Source organism: Drosophila guanche, unplaced genomic scaffold (assembly GCF_900245975.1).
Source record: "Drosophila guanche unplaced genomic scaffold, DGUA_6, whole genome shotgun sequence".
NCBI classification, from domain to species: domain Eukaryota; kingdom Metazoa; phylum Arthropoda; class Insecta; order Diptera; family Drosophilidae; genus Drosophila; species Drosophila guanche.
The window spans coordinates 2,715,802-2,734,062 of record NW_022995745.1 but is presented as its reverse complement, the minus strand read 5'-3'; the positions used below and the strand labels follow the sequence as shown (position 1 = coordinate 2,734,062).

At 47.1% G+C, this 18,261-nt stretch overlaps 3 protein-coding genes across 4 annotated transcripts; 2 read left to right on the top strand and 1 right to left on the bottom strand.

The window, feature by feature from the left end:
* Positions 1–324: 324 nt before the first annotated feature.
* On the top strand, positions 325–9,703 carry LOC117581554 (AP-3 complex subunit delta). 2 transcript variants are annotated; one of them, XM_034268886.1, is made up of 13 exons: positions 325–590; positions 2,049–2,144; positions 3,176–3,304; positions 3,503–3,643; positions 3,714–3,843; positions 3,920–4,059; positions 4,484–4,557; positions 6,549–6,697; positions 6,761–7,437; positions 7,502–8,174; positions 8,242–8,403; positions 8,458–8,590; positions 8,656–9,703. In XM_034268886.1, the coding sequence occupies exons 1-13, from the start codon at positions 495–497 to the stop codon at positions 9,251–9,253; spliced, it is 3,198 nt and encodes a 1,065-aa protein (XP_034124777.1). In that variant the 5' UTR covers positions 325–494; the 3' UTR covers positions 9,254–9,703. The 2 variants fall into 2 exon arrangements, with proteins under 2 accessions (XP_034124777.1, XP_034124776.1); XM_034268885.1 differs by lacking the exon at positions 4,484–4,557 and adding an exon at positions 5,672–5,745 and having other exon boundaries at positions 326–590.
* Positions 9,704–10,403: 700 nt separating this feature from the next.
* On the bottom strand, positions 10,404–15,058 carry LOC117581553 (DNA topoisomerase 2-binding protein 1-A). The gene has a single exon (XM_034268884.1). The coding sequence runs from the start codon at positions 14,939–14,941 to the stop codon at positions 10,628–10,630; it is 4,314 nt and encodes a 1,437-aa protein (XP_034124775.1). The 5' UTR covers positions 14,942–15,058; the 3' UTR covers positions 10,404–10,627.
* Positions 15,059–15,140: 82 nt separating this feature from the next.
* Positions 15,141–18,244, top strand: LOC117581557 (E3 ubiquitin ligase Rnf157). Its single transcript, XM_034268889.1, has 3 exons — positions 15,141–16,566; positions 16,636–17,672; positions 17,747–18,244. The coding sequence occupies exons 1-3, from the start codon at positions 15,296–15,298 to the stop codon at positions 17,914–17,916; spliced, it is 2,478 nt and encodes an 825-aa protein (XP_034124780.1). The 5' UTR covers positions 15,141–15,295; the 3' UTR covers positions 17,917–18,244.
* Positions 18,245–18,261: the final 17 nt, after the last annotated feature.

The window sequence follows — 18,261 nt, the reverse complement described above, 5'->3', positions numbered from 1 at the left end:
TTTTTAAGAATAAGTCAGAGAATTTTGAATATTACAGAAAGTTGAAGCTTTTTTAAACGTTATTGTCTTGAATTGTAAGCTGTAATTTAAATAAATTAAAAGTAAAAGTCATAAAAAGGCAATAAGACATTTGGTTGCTGCACTTTGTGACCGTTTACAGTGTATTTTATACTTTTTGGTATATTTTGACGTCAAAATTGAGTCGACGGTATATCGGTATATTTCGACAATTGTTCGGTATATTACGGTCTATTTTTAAAATGAGATGGTATTATTTCGGTATATTTAGGAGGGTCCAACGGTATATTTTATCGATAATTCTGGGGTCACACTGGTGGCAATTTTTGCAAGTGCAGAAAAAAAGAAAACAAAATAGAAAAAGACGGAAGTGTGCTGCCGGTGACAGAATTGCCAATATATATAACAAAATCTTTGTGTGCTGCTGGCCCCATACAGTTAAAATTGCAACGGAACGATAGCAGCACCCCACAAATATGGCATTAAAAAAAGTGAAGGGAAACTTTGAGCGTATGTTTGATAAAAACCTGACAGATCTGGTGCGCGGCATAAGGAACAACAAGGATAATGAGGTAAGCCCTGGGTTTGTTGTTACTGTTCCAGTGCATGTGTGCAGCCACTCCCACTCCGCCCACATTATCCGTTGGCCCCTTAATTACAACTTTGCTAATTGGCTGACAAATTTCATTTGCATTAAGGGAATTTTGTTAGAGTTTGTAACAGAACGCGTACGTGTGCGTGTTTGTCGTGTGTCTCGTTTTGTAGGTGTGTGCGTTGGCATCTGCCAACAATGCAAAAGGAAAAGAACACAGTCTCTCTCTCCCCCAGAGCAACTCCCGCTACACAATTAGCGGCATTTCGCTTAGGCCCGAAATGCTTTTATTTCAATTTCGGACCAATTTCCCCTCGCGTCAGCACTGGCCTATGTGATGGGTGGAGGAGGAGGAGGAGGGTTCATGGTAGTCACGACGGCGCACGTTTTATCAAATATTTACCCATGTAAATTCCCCTGGAGAGAGTTTGCTCTTGGTCCTTATCAGCTGTGCCGCGGCCCACCCCGCCCGCTCTCACGCAGATGTTTCAGTGTGTGCTGTTTGTGTGTTTTCTCTTACCTTTGATTTACTCCCCGGTAGGATAGTCTCTCTGATGAACCAACTAACTGTTCGTAAAGCTCAGTTCGAACTTATTGCAATCCACTCATGTACATAGGTACATGTGTATGTATGCATGCATGTCGTGGGTTTTCTCTTTTTCTCTCTCAAGCGTTTTTTTGTTGTTTGTTTTTCGCTGACGCCCACAATATTCAAATCGGAAGGGAGCGAGAGGCAACCTATGATTTGTGGAGAGCAGGAAAAAGACACAAGTAACGGGGCCTCAAACCATCTTTTTGTCTATTCGCACTCGCAGATTTCGCATTTGTTCTGTTGGCCTCAGTGGCCTTGCCATTAATTTCATATTATACCCTTGAAGATAGAAAGAACGATTGGAGTATTATGATATAAATCAATTGTTTGCAAAACAGAGCAGGAAGATCGGAAATGGGTATCAAAGATTAAGGTCTCTCAGGGATCCCTCCTACAGTCGTACAGTCAAATTTCTGATGCGAAAGCGATGCACGCCTCTGTTGAATCCAATTGGCAAGTCTTTATAAATGTAATAATAAAATGCAGTAAAATGCACAAATCAGATAAATAAAGAAAACCCAAATCCAATATATTTAATACACGGAACGATCAATCGCGAAGGGTATCAAAAGCGTCGTTCCCGGTGAACCTAGTCTTAATTTCTTATTGTCTGATTCCACGTCGTCGTCATGCGAGACAGACAGAAGAAATTCACAAATTTCTGATTTATGCCTTGGCATTTGTGCCTGTCTATGCATGCTTCAGTGTGTGTGTGTGTGTTTGCGATGGTATGGAGGGGATGCACTGATAGCCCCCAAGAAAAGATTCTGGTTCGGTGAACCATATATTATATGAAATAAAGACTTATTAGATGGATAATAATTATTGAACTTTTTTATATTTCAGGCCAAATACATATCGACATGCATTGAGGAGATCAAACAGGAGCTGCGACAGGACAATATCAGCGTCAAATGCAATGCCGTGGCCAAGCTGACCTACGTAAGTCATCCCTCCTCCCTCCACCTATCCACCCACCCACCTACCGATTCAAGAGCCTAGCTCTTTTGAGTGTGAAATTGACCAAGAAGAATGCCCTCGCATAATGTTCAAGTCTGGTACGGGCCGGGCCATTCAAGGACCATACATTCTGCACTTGAATTGCGCCACCAAATTGCCTAGAAGTTGATGTACCCTTGAACGTTTCAACTTGCTTTATTTGCATTCACATACCTACATCTCTTGCAGAAATAGATTTACATAGATCCCAAACTGTTTTTTGTTTGCCTTCCTTAGTTCATAAAAGTCGATTTTATAGTCCCCAAAATTGTTGTCGCGGTTTCTTCTGATTAAAATCGGCATAGCCTCCTCTTTAAGGGTATTGTAGTACAAATAACAGGGAATCGAATAGATGGAAGAAAAAGAACAAAACAAGGCATAGAAGAAGAGAGCAAATATGAAAAGGAAAAAACGAGTAAGGAGGGAGGGAGGATAAGAACAAAACAAAAGTGCAATACTAACAAGAAAGGAATAAAGCGGCGCCACTCCTTGGATGCCCCATTTTTTGATACCCTATTGCAGATTAGGTGCCTACTTATAGGTACAAAAAATAGAGATCTGGGGTCATGATAAAGACGAAATATACATATAATATATTTGTTTATTTATACAAATTGCAATATTAAAACTAAACGGCATGAGTGATGTTACAAACTCGAAAAATATACACAGCATTCCTTGTCCTAGCGTCATCAAGGGTATCAAAAGGAGAAAGAGGTGCTAAAGGATGTGGCAACTTTGTAGGAAAAAAAGCTAAAACAAAACATAAAGGAAAGCCACTGATGTTCCCCTACGAGAGACATAGCGAGTGGCAGAGGGAGAGTCAGATTGAAGGTTGTGTGTGCGAGTGTGGGCCACAGATTTCTACGCTAACGAGAGTCCTTGAGCCTACACACACAATCTGCAAGTAAACTTGTATGGCAAAAATATATAGCTAAACAAAATGTTAATATTTATTGATTTGCACTTGACAGATACAAATGCTGGGCTACGACATCTCCTGGGCAGGCTTCAACATCATCGAGGTGATGAGCTCGTCACGTTTCACTTGCAAGCGTATTGGCTATCTGGCAGCCAGTCAATGCTTTCATCCCGATAGCGAGGTAAGACAAATGAGGCTGAGGATGTGTGTTGTGGCACGTGAGATATTTATAGAAAGAAACTGTATCATATGTAAATTGAAAAAGAATTTGCCAGAACATTTGTTGGCATCTGTGGGGAGTCTTAAATTGTTTAAGATTCCAATTGGGGCTGCAGCTGAATTGATTTATTAACAATAATAACACCATCATTTCTTATAGCTGCTAATGCTGACGACGAACATGATACGCAAGGATCTCAATTCACAGAATCAGTATGATGCTGGTGTAGCGTTAAGCGGCCTTAGTTGCTTCATATCGCCCGATTTGTCACGCGATCTGGCCAATGATATTATGACACTGGTAAGACTAGACAATGGGAAACTACTCCACACTAAAAATTCAACAATTGTATATCTTATTATCCACTTAGATGAGCTCTACGAAACCTTATCTGCGCATGAAAGCCGTCCTTATGATGTATAAAGTATTTCTACGCTACCCTGAAGCACTGCGACCTGCCTTTCCTAAACTCAAAGAGAAACTGGAGGATCCCGATCCAGGTTGAAAACAATTTCCACCAAGCCATTCCCATCCCTGTCATACTAATGGAACTTGTTTGTTTTGTTATATTGCCAGGTGTTCAATCCGCTGCCGTGAATGTAATTTGTGAATTAGCGCGTAAGAATCCAAAAAACTATTTACCATTGGCGCCAATCTTCTTCAAACTGATGACCACATCGACCAACAATTGGATGCTGATCAAGATCATAAAACTGGTGAGAGAAGTTACAATTAAATCCACTCGATTCTCCCTTCCGACCCCCGCATTAATTATGTATTTCCTACCCACCGATTACCGATTCACATGAAATTTGATCATTTATGGAATTGAGATTATTTTATATTTCATATTTGATAATTTCCATTTGTGTTCCGTTTGTTCATGGACAAACAAAGACTTGCAATATATTAATTACTGTCTTTAAGCCAAACAAAACAAACAAAGAAATGTTTAATTAACACTACAACTACTCCTCCTCCTTCCCACTGCTCCCACTCCATCTGCCACTCAAAACAAAAAAAAACCAAAATAACAATTCAAACCAAAAACAATTAACATAATGAAATATATATATATATATCTACATGTATAACCAAAAACAAAAACCAATCAAAAATAAAAATTCAAATGAATTTTAGTTCGCGAGCCTCACGACAATTGAACCGGCGCTGGGACGCAAATTGACTCAGCCCCTAATCGAAATTATTTCCAGGTTTTTATCGGCGCGCTTTTATTTATTTATCAGATTAAAACTAAAAAGAAAACGACAAATCCAAGAAAAAAAAAAACCAGCACGCGCTTTGAGTTACTTCTTACGCATTTTAATATATATTTCCAATTTAATTTTTAATTTTCATTTCTTTGTGTTGGTTTATATGTTGTTTAAATGGAAGCCACACAGTTAATGGTATAATTGATTTTAGTGTTTGTGTTTTATTATGTATTTCATTTGATTTGAAGGTGCAATTATTGCAAGGGGTGAGAGAGCAGAGCCTCTACCCGCTATGGATTGTCTCCCAGCATTCATGTCACACCCCCACACCCAACCACATGAGCGTCGTGATTAAATGATTATTATTATTACTATTATATATTTTTTGTTCCTATATATTTGTATTGAATATATTCAAAATTCACACACCCAATCCACACATGAACGTGCATTTGTTGAAAGCACCAGAAGATGTTTTACACACTTAAACCAAGCTCAATGGAAAGTATCAGCAGATTGAAAGTTTGAAATTTAAAATTGAAGCCGAAAACGGAGTCACAGCAAAGGTCATAGAACATATAACTAAGCTACTTCATTGTTATATCCGTTCTATTATCTTTCGGTCACACTTTTAAACAAATTAAAAAAAAAAGAAAACAAATTGCTTGGTAACACAAAACACCTTAAAGCTCACTTCTATTCACGTCAATCAACCACCTACCTTATTATGTCACACACTTATACCGATTTTGGCTTTATTTGCTTGATTTATGAATAATGAACAACAAAATTACAAATCATTATGCATTTATTTTGCTAAAAAACAGAAAAACAACATCATAATGAGAACGGGAAAGGGCATACGAAATGTGAAACATTTAATTAAGAGAAAAGTCCATACAAATATTTTTTAAGTCAGGTTTATGTTTTGTTTGAGACAGGTTTTGTTATTTCTTTATTGTTTATAGGCTTTTTTTAGGGTTTAGTTATTCCATTTTACATTTTAGTTCTAGTTTTAGTTGTGAAGATAAGGTATATAATCCGTACTGTGTTTTTTGATTGTATGTAAAATTATAATTTGTTGCTTGTTTCTTTTTTCTCTTTGCATTTGCAGTTTGGCGCTTTAACTCCCTTAGAACCCCGGCTAGGAAAGAAATTAATAGAACCACTCACAAATCTAATTCATAGGCAAGTCTCTTAATTCATTACAAAAAAAACCAAACCAAACAATGCAGTAAAGAACAAAACAAATTACAAAATATAATCAATTATGGAAAAGCGAATGCAACAAAAAAAAAAAACGATAAACGAACGCTGCTCAGTCAGTCAGTCAGTCTCTTCTATGGATGACTGATTGATTGATTACTTACTTGATCCTGGCTTCTTATGTCCGTCTTACCCCCATATATACAATGTGTGTACATATAACTCGTATATTGAACTTTTAAACCAACACCTATAACCATCCCGCTCTATATTGTGTTTTAATTCCTTTTGTTTGATTGTCTCCGAGCACTTTCCACTTTCCATTCGAGAAACCCCAACAATAAAAAACCCCCCAGAAAGATGTATGTGTGTGTGTGTGTGTGTGTGTATTAAAGCAGAAGCAAAATTGTTGCTTCTATTTGCTAATGCTGCCGCTGCTCTCTGTTTTTTCTGTGTTTTTTTTTTTATGTTGTTGCATTTGCTGCTGCTTCAAATATTATACGTACAAATGTGCCCACACATATTTGATCTGTAGATATTAATGGTCGTTGTTTTGCTATCGCTATCGCTATTGCCATTGTTGCTATTGTCGTTGTAGATGTGCAAAATATTATAAAACGCTTTCTACGCTGCTTACTCTTTAATACAAAATTCTTTTTTTCACCAAAACAAATGAAAACCAACTTACCCAATCAAATCCAAACGAAATTAATCAAAAAAAAAAAAAAAACACAAAACCAACCCGAAAAAACCAAAACAAAAACAAACAAAAATCGAATCAACAGCACCTCGGCCATGAGTCTGTTGTATGAATGCATCAACACGGTGATCGCGGTACTCATTAGCATCAGCAGCGGCATGCCCAACCACAGTGCCTCCATTCAGCTTTGTGTGCAAAAGCTGCGCATACTCATCGAGGATTCCGATCAGAATTGTAAGTAACTTGTTCCTTAAATCTAGAAAATCATTTCAACCCACGCCGTTTACCTTTTTGTAGTGAAATATCTGGGGCTGTTGGCCATGTCCAAGATCCTGAAGACGCATCCAAAGAGCGTGCAGGCGCACAAGGATCTGATTTTGGCCTGCCTGGACGACAAGGATGAGTCCATACGTCTGCGTGCCTTGGATCTGCTGTATGGCATGGTCTCCAAGAAGAATCTCATGGAGATTGTGAAGCGTCTGCTCGGTCACATGGAGCGCGCCGAAGGCTCTGCCTATCGCGATGAGCTGCTCTACAAGGTGATCGAGATCTGTGGCCAGAGTTCCTATTTGTATGTGACGAACTTCGAATGGTATCTGACGGTGCTCGTTGAGCTGATCCAGCTGGAGGCGGGCTCGCGGCATGGCCGTTTGATTGCCGAACAGCTGCTGGATGTGGCCATACGTGTGCCGGTTGTCCGTCAATTTGCTGTGAATGAAATGACCAATTTGCTGGACACTTTCACAGTGTCGGCACAGAGCAATTCCATGTACGAGGTGCTCTATGCGGCCGCCTGGATCGTTGGCGAGTTTGCCGGCGAACTGGAGGATGCCGAGAAGACGTTGAATATACTGCTGCGTCCGCGACAGCTGCCCGGCCACATACAGGGAGTCTATGTGCAGAATGTGATTAAGTTGTTTGCCCGCCTGGCCACCTCTTGCCTGGAGCTGCAGGATCTGCCAGGCATTGTTCGGGTAAGTGCCCACGGCTTAAATATGCTTCGCCGAAGTGCCATATAATCGCACGAATTATTTCTAGCTCTGCGATCATGTCTTGGACAAGCTGCAGCACTTCAACGGCTCCAGCGACATTGAGGTTCAAGAGCGAGCCAGCTCCGCCTGCATGCTAATCGAAATGCTGCGCAGCCAGCTAACAGCGACAGCCACAGAGACAGCGACACTGACGGATGAATCATCCATGGCCATGGAGACAACCGAGAGCGGCATACCGACTCTGGCCATTGAGATTGTGCAGGAGATGACGCTGCTTTTTGCTGGCGAACTGATACCGGTGGCGCCGAAGGCACAGCGAAAGGTGCCGCTGCCAGATGGCTTGGATTTGGATGAATGGATCAATGCCCCACCGCCGGAGGATAATCCGAGCAGCTCCTCCTCCGAGCATGACAAAGAAGAGCTGTTTGTGAGCGCCGCCCAAGCGGCAGCTGGAACAGAAGCGGGCCACGATGCCGGCCATGCTGGTGCGGGCAAGCGACGCAAAAGCCTCGAGCTGACGCCCGAACAAATGGAGAGACAGCGCCTGGCCCGCTTAATCGAGCAGTCGAATAATCCGCATTACCTGAAATCAACGAATGCCAGCGCCTCCGCCTCGGGTGGCGGTGCATCGAATGCGGATCAGTATGACAATATTGATGATATACCCATAACGGAGCTGCCCTTGGATATGGATGGGGTGGCAGCATTACGTGTGGGCGGTAAGTGCATAAACCTTTGGCTGAGTTCCCATTCTTACTCTTTTTTCTTTCTCTTTTGTTTGCTTAGTTACCAAACGTTCGGATAAGTATCTGCAGGATCAACAGGCAGCGGCGGCTTTGCAGGGCGGCGGTGATGGCAAAGATGGCAAAAAGAAGCATAAAAAGAGTAAAAAGAGCAAAAAGGCCAAGAACAAAGTGGCCTACAACAGCAGCTCCGAATCGGAAGGAGGTAAGACCAATATCTGATAATATATTTTGCGATATTTGAATTGTTTTGCATTAGAACCGAAACCCTTGCACATTGTCAACACCACACTGGACATGCCCGAGGGCGTGTCGCTGTCGGATAGCGAAGATAAAGATGGCAAATACGATCCCAATGATCCACACAGAGCTTTAGATATTGAACTGGATATGTGAGTGTTGATTGAAGCCTTTGAATCCCTTTGAGAAGTCAACTAAAATCTTTTTGCTTTCATAGAACGGACTTTGAGGCGCCTGCGGCCAGCAGCAGATCAACGTCCAAAAAGTCCAAGGAGGGCAAAGAGAATCTCAAGGTGCCAGCGGAAGCAGCTGCGAACAGCACCGCCAAAAAAGAGAAGAAAAAGGACAAGGACAAGTCGAGGGAGCACAAGCGAGAGCGCAAGACGCCTACTCAGCCTGTGGTCGTTGATCTAATCGATGCCGACACACCTACGCCTAGTCCCAGGCATGCTCCTGCCGCCGCCAATGCCAACGACAATGCCTCCAACAACAGCTTCAGCACTTCAACAACTGTCCTTCCAGATGCAACATCCGCGGAGCATCACAAGCAGCATAAAAAGAAGAGGAACAAGGAGAAATCCAAGGAGTCTGCGGCAGCAGCATCAGCCAGCGGCGGCATCATCGATGTAGAGGATGAATCCAGTACGCTGGTGGCGTCCAAGACGCACAAGAAGAAGCATAAAAAGGAGAAATCTCGACGTATGGAAAAGCAGGAGGAATCAGAATCAACAACTGCAACCGCATCAGCGTCCTTGTCGGCAGCCGACTATGAACAGCCACTGGGAATCTCAACGCCCAGCAAAGAGATTTTTTAATTGTTAAGATTTAAGTTCCATTATTATTATTATTATAATATGTAGTTATAGCTATTATATACATATATCTCCTATATTCCATGATTTTTGTGTTGTTTTTTACATTCTTCTGAATTTGTATAATCATTTTTGTTGTTGTTTAAAGTTAAACAAACAATTGCCTCCTAAAACAAAACAAATTATCGCTGCGATATAAAAACAAAAACAAAAAACACCTTGAAAAAAAAAACTGAAATACGATTATAAAGAAATGTAATTTTAAACACAAAAGTAAGAGCGGCTTAAAAACAAAAGAAAAAAGAACAAAAAACATGAAACAATTAGAAAAGTGAGAGAAAACCGATCAACTATACCTACGTACGTGTACTCCATACATATATCTATTTTTGATGAATTTGTAGCCTAGAGCATGCGATTCCATACCCCAACAACAATCATACAAATTTATATATATTAACATGTAGATAATAAAACAAAACAGAGAGACTTTTTTTAACAAAACACAGAACACAGAACAAAAGAAAACAGAACATCAAAAAAATAAGAACAAATAAAAAAAAATCAAATTGAAAAGTAAATGCTATGAAATAATATTACAATTAAATTGGAACAGAATGAAGCTATGTGAAATTATAAAGATACATTACATACACATACACATACATAAATAAATAAACACACATACAAATATATATATAAACGTTAAATAAATGGAAAGTACAATTCATTTTGATATGTAATAATTTATATTGCATAGCTGGGCGCATGCTGTCTGACGATGCGCGGACCGAGAAGCGTCTCATGATGAAAATCAGTCTGTTGCCAAGACTGAGCATCCAGTCTGCCGTGCCCTAAACTTTATATATTTAATCAATTGTTGCTAAAGCTAATTGCCAATGAGGATTTGTTTTTATCTGCACGAATATCTAAAACCTGAGGCCTTGCACGAGCAGACAGATCACTGAGGAGTCAAGCCACAATCTGTGGCGGCGGCTGTGGTGCAATTGCTTGACAAACTCAACAATCGTGTGGCTTGCTGCCTTTTATGCGCTCCAAATTTCTATCCAATAAAGATTTATAAAATGAATTTAATAATCGGTTTTTATTTGTAAGTTTATAACAAGTTAATTTGGAAAAAGATAATTATTATGCCTCAAAATGGATAACTTCAAAGGAGTTTTCATTTACATTCGAATACATTTTAATCGAATTCAAATCAATTGATTCGTGGGTAAATGCTTCGCAGCTGTACACAGCTATTCCATTTCTTTTGGGTCATTTAAATGTGAAGAACAATTTAAAAAAAAAAACGAGAGATACCTAAAGCTAAGTCTTACGATCAGTGCCTGCTTTCAGTTTTCATTTTCATCAGCTCTAATTGACCACATATTTCTCTAGATTGGCCTCCCGACCGTGCGTCAGATAATAGTTGATGGCCAATTGGGTGAAGATGCGCACGCCACACTGCCGCAAATGGGCCAAGTCCTTGGCCGGCAGCGGTGCCTTCTTGATGTCCACAAAACAATCGGTGGCTGTGGCCGCCAGCGGATCCTCGGAAAAGGGAGAGCGCGGCTCCAAAATGCAAGCACCGCCCGCACGCAAAACATTCCGTATGGCCGCACCACTGCGCTCATGAAGGCTGAGTATAACACGATGATCGGAGTAGCTGCGACCGCCAGTGGCACTCAGTTCGGTGCGCCAGCGATGTGCGGCCACTGCAATCACAGACTCTTCGGGGGCCAGAGTGGGCAGATTCAGGGCACGCGGATTGCCCCACTCGTACTGGGCCTCGTCGAGAAAGTGGCCCCGAGTGTGGCACTGTTCGATATACTGGATATTGAGGATCCACTTGCCGGCAGCTATGCAGGCCAGCATTTTCTCGCCGCGGTTGGGACGCTCGCAGAGCAGGTGCGTGCAGGCCTCGTCATAGTTGACGAGATTCTCGCACAGTTTTCCGCCCAACTGCTTGATGCGGTCCATTAGCTCGGCTCGCTTCTCTTCATCGCCGCAGGAGATGCTGAAGCAGGGTGTGCCCGCATGCTGCATTCGTGGCGAGCCCGAGGAGCGCCGCTTGGCCGCATTGAATTCGCCCGGATCACGCCAGTCCACCATGTCGTCGGTGCCCAAGGCAAAGCCCTCGGACTCGAATGGTTGCACAAACTGAACCTCGCTCTCGGCGCACTCCAGTTGACTGTCGTGAGTGCGCTTCAGGCTGTTCCGGCGGCTCTCGCATTGCTTTAGATAGTCGGTGATCTGCTTGACGTCCGGCGAGTTGAGTAGATTGAGCGGGTCTGGTCCCGCTGTGGCGGCTGCTGCCGCTGTTGTTGTCTCCTCAAAGCTGATTTTATCAAAATTAATTGTGCTCTCGGCCGCTGCACCCACACCCACACCCACAGGACTCTGAGTATTTGGCACGAAATTTGATGCCGATGGGGAGCCACTAAGCGGCGACACAGCCACACGCGGTGGTGTGGCTATCTTGGCTGTGGCTTTCGGCATCATCGGTGTGGCTTTGGGTGTCTTCGGGGACTTACTCTCAAAGTCTAGCTTTTGCATCCTTTTATTTTTGTTGCTGCCCGCTGGCTGCTGCTGCTGTTGCTGCTGATCCTCCTCCATGTCGTCGTAGGCAATGCCCAGCGTCTCACAGGTTATGCGCATCACCCGCTTCCTGATCACCGCTATGGGTGTGTCTGGCTGGATGTTTTGTGTGGGCAGGCGCCAGCGTCGCTCAAAAGCATCGGCCATGCGCCGCTTGTATTCGGGCGTCAGACAAAACTCGGGTATGCCCGGCGCTGGTCGTGGCTGTTGATGGCTCACCGGCGTGCACGCCTGCCTGCGTATGCGCTCCAGTTCGGGCGTTTGATTCTCTCGCATCTCGCGTATGATCTGGCGCACACAGTCCTTGCCCTCGTCCGTGTCCAGACGCTCCACAAACTCTTCCAAGAACTCAAAATTGTAGCCCTGACTGTACGCCTGGTTGGTGGGGGTGCGCGGCGAATCTGAGGGCGACGAGGAGCTGCTGCTGCTGTTGCGACGCAGACCACCCGCCAGCTCGGAGACGCGACGATTCCGCAGCGGTGTTAGCTCTGGCGCAGGCACTGCAGGTTGCACGGCTGGAGCGTTGATAACAGGAATGGGTGCAACCTCCGGCTGATTTTCAGCCTCTTCCACTGTTGACAGCAGCTGCTGCTGCTGCTGCTCCGACTCCCGCTCCTGACGGCGTGGTGTGCGCAAATTGTTCTCCTTCAATCGTGGCGAGATCGAGGGAAAATCGGCTGCGCTCTTGCCCACTAAATGACCGACAAATGGCAGCTTCTCACCCTTCTGGGCGCACTGTACCAGCCAGGCGGCCGTGACCACCGGATAGTGCCACTTGATGGCTCCCTCGTACTTGGAGCCCTCGGCCGTGGGACACACCAGCAGTGGCTTCTCCTTCTTGATGAACGTCTTGTTGACCGAGGCGCCCATGAGTGTGGCCACCGAATTGATAAAGTCACGCTCCAGGCCCGAATAGAGCGACACCACAATGGTCATGCCCTGCAGGGGCTCACGACTGGCAGCAAACGGCACGGGCAGGTGATAGTATTCGGCGGGCAGCAGCTTGTTCTGCTTCATGCAGCTCTCGAGGAACAGCTCGGTGACCACATGACGCGCTCGTATCGGCAGACTGTCCGCAGCGAAGGGCACCTCAAAGCTAACGATGGCATAGTCCACCTCATCGGAGAAGCTCGCAGGCACCAGCAGACCGTGGGCAGCCTCACATTCGCTCAGCATTTGTGTGTAGAACTCCGTGTTGAAGGACTCCTTGTGCACGTACACGGAGACGCCCGTGAAGTAGTCCAGCTTATCAAAGTCAATGGACAAGGTGCTGGCGCTGAGATCGGGCAGGGCCAGGGCCACAGCTGCAGCCGCTGATGGCCGATTTGGACGTATCTCCATTTGTGTGGAGCTTGCTGCCGGATGGAGCAGCATGCTTACATCCGCATGGGCTGGCGGCAGCTGTGCTGCTGGCTCTTGGTCCTGCGAATACTGATTGAGCAGCTCCACATCCACATCCACATCCTGGGGCTTCTCCTGCTGTCGCTCTGGTTCTATTTCCGTTTCCGACTCCCCACCGAACAGCTTCTTCTTGATGGGCAGCTGCTTGGGCTGCTTGAAGCTGTGATTCATCGAGCGAAGCGTTCGCTTGCTGGCGGGCGAGGCCACATCCGGCTCCCGTGTCTGCGGCAGCGAGGCACGATGTGCCAACTCGTTGACCAGACGACCACTACGTATGCTCTCAAGCAGCCATTCCAGGCGCACCACATGCACCGTGGCCACGAGGCCGTCGCGCTGCCATTGCCGGTACTCGGTGTCGTCCAGTTGGCCGACAATAATGTGGGATATGCCCTCGTTCGCCTCATCGTAGCGTGTGGCACCGCATGTGTTCAGTATGCGATTGAGCTTCTCGCGCTCCTCCGTCCGAAAGCCGCTGAGGTACACGCAACAGCCATCGAGCAGGGGCCCAGCCTTTTTGGCCTGACGCGGACAAATGTCGGCCAGAACTTGCTGGTAACTTCTGACGCTGCCGCTGCCGCTGCCGCTACTGGTGGTCGCTTGCTTCAGGAGCCCCTTGGATGGGCTGCTGAGCGTTTCGTTGACGGTGGTCATGTCGCTGCACATGCGACGGGAGCTAGAGACAAAGCTAATCCTGGACAAATCCGATAGCTGCGTCTGGTCGCCCGCCGCAGAGGTTCGCCCGCCACTGCCTGAGCTCTTGGTGGGCGTGGAGACCGACTTTTTGGCGCGCACCTCGTACTTCTTGGTGGGCAGAGCATAGCCGCGACTGTGGCTATCGAATATCCATTCGGGCAGCAGGATATCCTTCTTGTAGCGTATGGCCGCCTTGTACTTGTCGGTGTCCGTCTTGGACTGCTCGGTGATGACAATGTCCACCACCTGGGAGCGAAAGGCGCGATGGTAGATGCCCCCATTCTCATTGACCAGCTGCATAACCTGATCCTTGCGCGCCACATCGAGGCCGCTGCAGGTGATGTTCGCCCCAAAGAACGTGGGCAGGCGGTACTTGTCGAACTCTGTGTCTGTGGCCCGTATGCTCTCACGCTGCCGCTTGCGACTCTGGTCCCAGACATACTGCACCCAGTCGACATGCATCACAGGCACCTCGGTCAGCGTGGCCTGCTCGTACTTGTGCGACTTGATGGTGTTCGAGATAAGGTGCGTGGTGCGGTGACCGAAACTCTGAAAGTAAACGCCGCCCATCCAGTTAATCAGTTTGCTCAGCTCCTCCTTCTTTTGCGGTGGTATGCCGCTCGCCGAGACCAATAGATCGCGCATGGCCGTGGTGTAGATGGCACTGCTGCCCAGCGGTATGGGTTCGTTTTGCCGCAGGCAGGACACCAGGCACGGCGGACCCAGTATCAGGGCTTTGGTCATTTGCAGTTGTTGGAAGAAATCGCCCTCGAATTGGGCCAGCACAAAGACATCCTTTTTGGTGAGATTACCGGCTGCGATCAGAGGATAGCCCTCGCTGGGCTTGATCTGGCGTATCTGCGTCTCGGCCAGCTGCTTGCCCAGCAGCTCCAGTGCCGTTGTGAACTGCTCGAGTGTGTCCGTCTCATTGCTGTCGCTGGCTTTCAGATTGTTCACAAAATACGCACAGATGGTCTCATCCAGGCTCATCGTCATTTTGCAAGTCACACTTTCACTATTACGCTTGCCTGCTTATTGTAGTAAACAATTTATTGACAACGTTTTCGTTTCTATTTCACATACGCTCTTTTGGCGCCCGTTTGTTGTGTCAGTGTTGCCTTGACAAAAGCCACCTGATACAGCACTCATCAGCCGATAGTGCCATCGATAGATAGATACTCGTTGTGTTATCGCACTTTGTTTGCCATGTAATCGCAATAGTCGCTTGAGGAAAAAGGAGAAGAAAAACAGTTTCGGGAACAATAAACTCAACATACGGACGGTCTGGTCGACACAGGCTACACAGTTAACCACCATCAGCTATTCGGCTATAATCAGCTCCGCACATAAATGGGCAACTTTGTGAGCAGGCAGAACGCAGCGGTCGAGGAAGCGGACCAGATACCCAACAATGCCTACAAATATCCGCCTCGGATGGGCAACTTCTTTGGCACCCACTTCATAATGGGCGGCGAGCGCTTCGACACACCCCAACCGGAATCGTATCTTTTCGGTGAGAATGCAGATTTGAATTTCCTGGGCAATCGCCCGACGGCCTTCCCCTATCCGCCGCCCCAAGCAAACGAGCCGACCAAGACCCTCAAGAGCCTGGTTAACATACGCAAGGAGTCTGTTCGCTTCGTGCGCGTGCCAAGTGACAAGAAGCCAGACTGCGTGGACGCCGCCGCCGCCAGTCCCATCAAGGAGAAGCCCAAGCCCATGGAGATCATCGATGACATCGACAAGACGAACGTAACCATCGAGGATGTCGACGGGAATGTCCTCTGCTCGATGGGCCTGGGTAGCGGCAGCTCGGACTCGGTGGCCCCGCCGCCGCCCTGCTGCTACAACATTGAGTTCACCTTCGACTCGGATGCCAAGTGCGCGATCACCGTGTACTACTTCGCCAGCGAGGAGGTCAGTCCCAGTGGCGTCACCCTGGTGGCACGCGAGGGCCTCACCTCAGAGACCTATCACTTCGACAAGGGCATCAATCAGAGCTTCTCGCAGCCGGGGCATGTGTTCAATCCTCAGGTGATACCCGAGGACGATTTCATATACAATTCGGGCCGCGAGCAGTATCCCGTGGCCATTCACTGTGTGGTGGAGGAGGGCAACGACGAGTGCCGACAGTCGCACACGACCATCTGTGTGATCGACCATCATCCGGAGACGAACAGCTATGTGCTGCGCGCCCTCAAGCAGAAGATCTTCGTGGACGGCCTGTGCTATCTGCTGCAGGAGATCTACGGCATTGAGAACAAGGCGGTGAACAAGTCCTCCATCGACGAGGACATCGACGATCATGGCAGCGAGTGTGTCATCTGCATGAGCGAGACGCGCGACACCCTCATTCTGCCCTGTCGTCATCTCTGTTTGTGCAACTCGTGCGCGGACTCGTTGCGCTACCAGGCCAACAATTGTCCCATCTGTCGGGCACCGTTCCGCGCCCTGCTGCAGATACGCGCCGTGCAGAAGGGCATCAGCACCCATGTGCTGCATCAGAATACACCGACGTCGGCGGGCGGGGATGCGGCACCGGTGGATGTGCCACCGGGCTATGTGCCCGTCTCGCTAATTGAGGCACTCAACGGGCCGCCCCAATATGTGGCCAGAGCCAGGTGAGAAACTCAGCGCCAGTCAGTCCCATTCAGTCACAAGAAACTATCGTCTATCCTTTTCTCTTGCAGGACAAGCGAGCACGATATTACGGACACAGCGGCCACTGTGGCCGCCTCCACAATGACCAGCAGCGACATCAAGGCCACCTCGCCCGTCAAGTCCAACAGCACGCGTCGCCCCAAGATCAAGAAGAATGCCTCGACGTGCACTTCCACCAGCGAGGTGGGCACCATCACAACGCCCCAGACGGCTGGCAACCTGTCTGTGGTGGAGATCGAAAACGATCCCAAAAAGGCAACGGCCACGGCTGCAGCTGCTGCGGCTGCCACTTCCATCACCTCACCCACCAGCAACACTGTGCTGGAGGAGTTGAAGCAGGACAAGCTGCAGATTGTGAATGAGCGAAAGTATCCATCAACCACCAGAGGAGGAAATGGAGGCGGTGGAGCAGGTACTGGTTCAGGTGGCGATGCCTCGGCTGGCACTGATGACGATGTGGACAGTGAGAACGAGAAATTGTCTCCGTTGCTGTCGCCGGGAAGCAAGAGCCGCAATCTCTCTAACAAGTCACTCAAGCAGGTTGTGGCCTGCCTGGAGGCGGACGATGCGGACAAGGCAGGCGGCGGCGGCAGCTCGGGAGCCGGCGGTGATAGTGGAGCGGCCAGCGATGAGACAGGCAGCAAGAAGAGCGCCGCCTCGCTGAAGCGAGCCAAACCCAGGCCCGAGTTGCCGAGCAGTGGAAGCGGTGCTGGCAGCGGTGCAGCTGGTAGCTCCGGGGAGCCAGCGGCCGATGATTCGGACTACTATACGCCCGAGGATACGCAGAACTCGATACTAAGCCCACTCTGTCCCACGGAGAGGGAGCGTGAGCGAGAGCGTGCCAAAAGCGGTGATCCGCTGTGCGGATTATCCACAGGCGGTGGCAATGCAAGTGGCGGGATTCGTGCTGGCGTCGGAGGCGGCACACCAACCAGTGTGGTGGTGGGATTTAGCAGTGCCATGAAGAAGAATCTACACAAGAAGTCCACTTCGGTGGGCAACATGGCGGGCACCGGTTCGGGCACAGTTGTTGACTTGAAGTCCAACAATGTTAGCTCGCTGCCAGGTAGGATTTGATTCTCTTTTGAGTTCTCTATCCCAATTAATGTAAATGTCTTGCCGCTCCTCCTCCGCTTACAGATATGCTGGATAGTCCGATAAGCGGCAATTCGGCATCCACACGCAGCTCCAGTGATAGCTACTCATCCAGCTCATCGACAAAGCAATTGCTCAGCTCGAATCCAACCACAACGGCGGCCAATATCATTGTGGACGATAAGACGGCTCTGCAGAATGCCGTCAATGTCTGAGGCGAACCGAAACTCAAATTTGGTTCTAGTATATCTTAACACTTGGTTATCCTATTTATTTCTGTAGTAATTGTAATTTCTTAGTTAATTTGAACAAAAACGCTGGCGACGAGTAGGAGCAGCAGCCGCAAGCAGCAACCAGAAGGGACACTTAACCAGTACATAGAGACACACACACACACACACACACATTTACCCACATACGTCTAGCATGCATGTGTATGTAGTTTAATTAATTTAGCATAATGGCTTGGGTATATTACAACAATATAAACAATACAAATAAATTGTGTGGCCCTAGGGCACAACATTCCAAAAATGATAACAAGTCGATAGTGTTTCTAG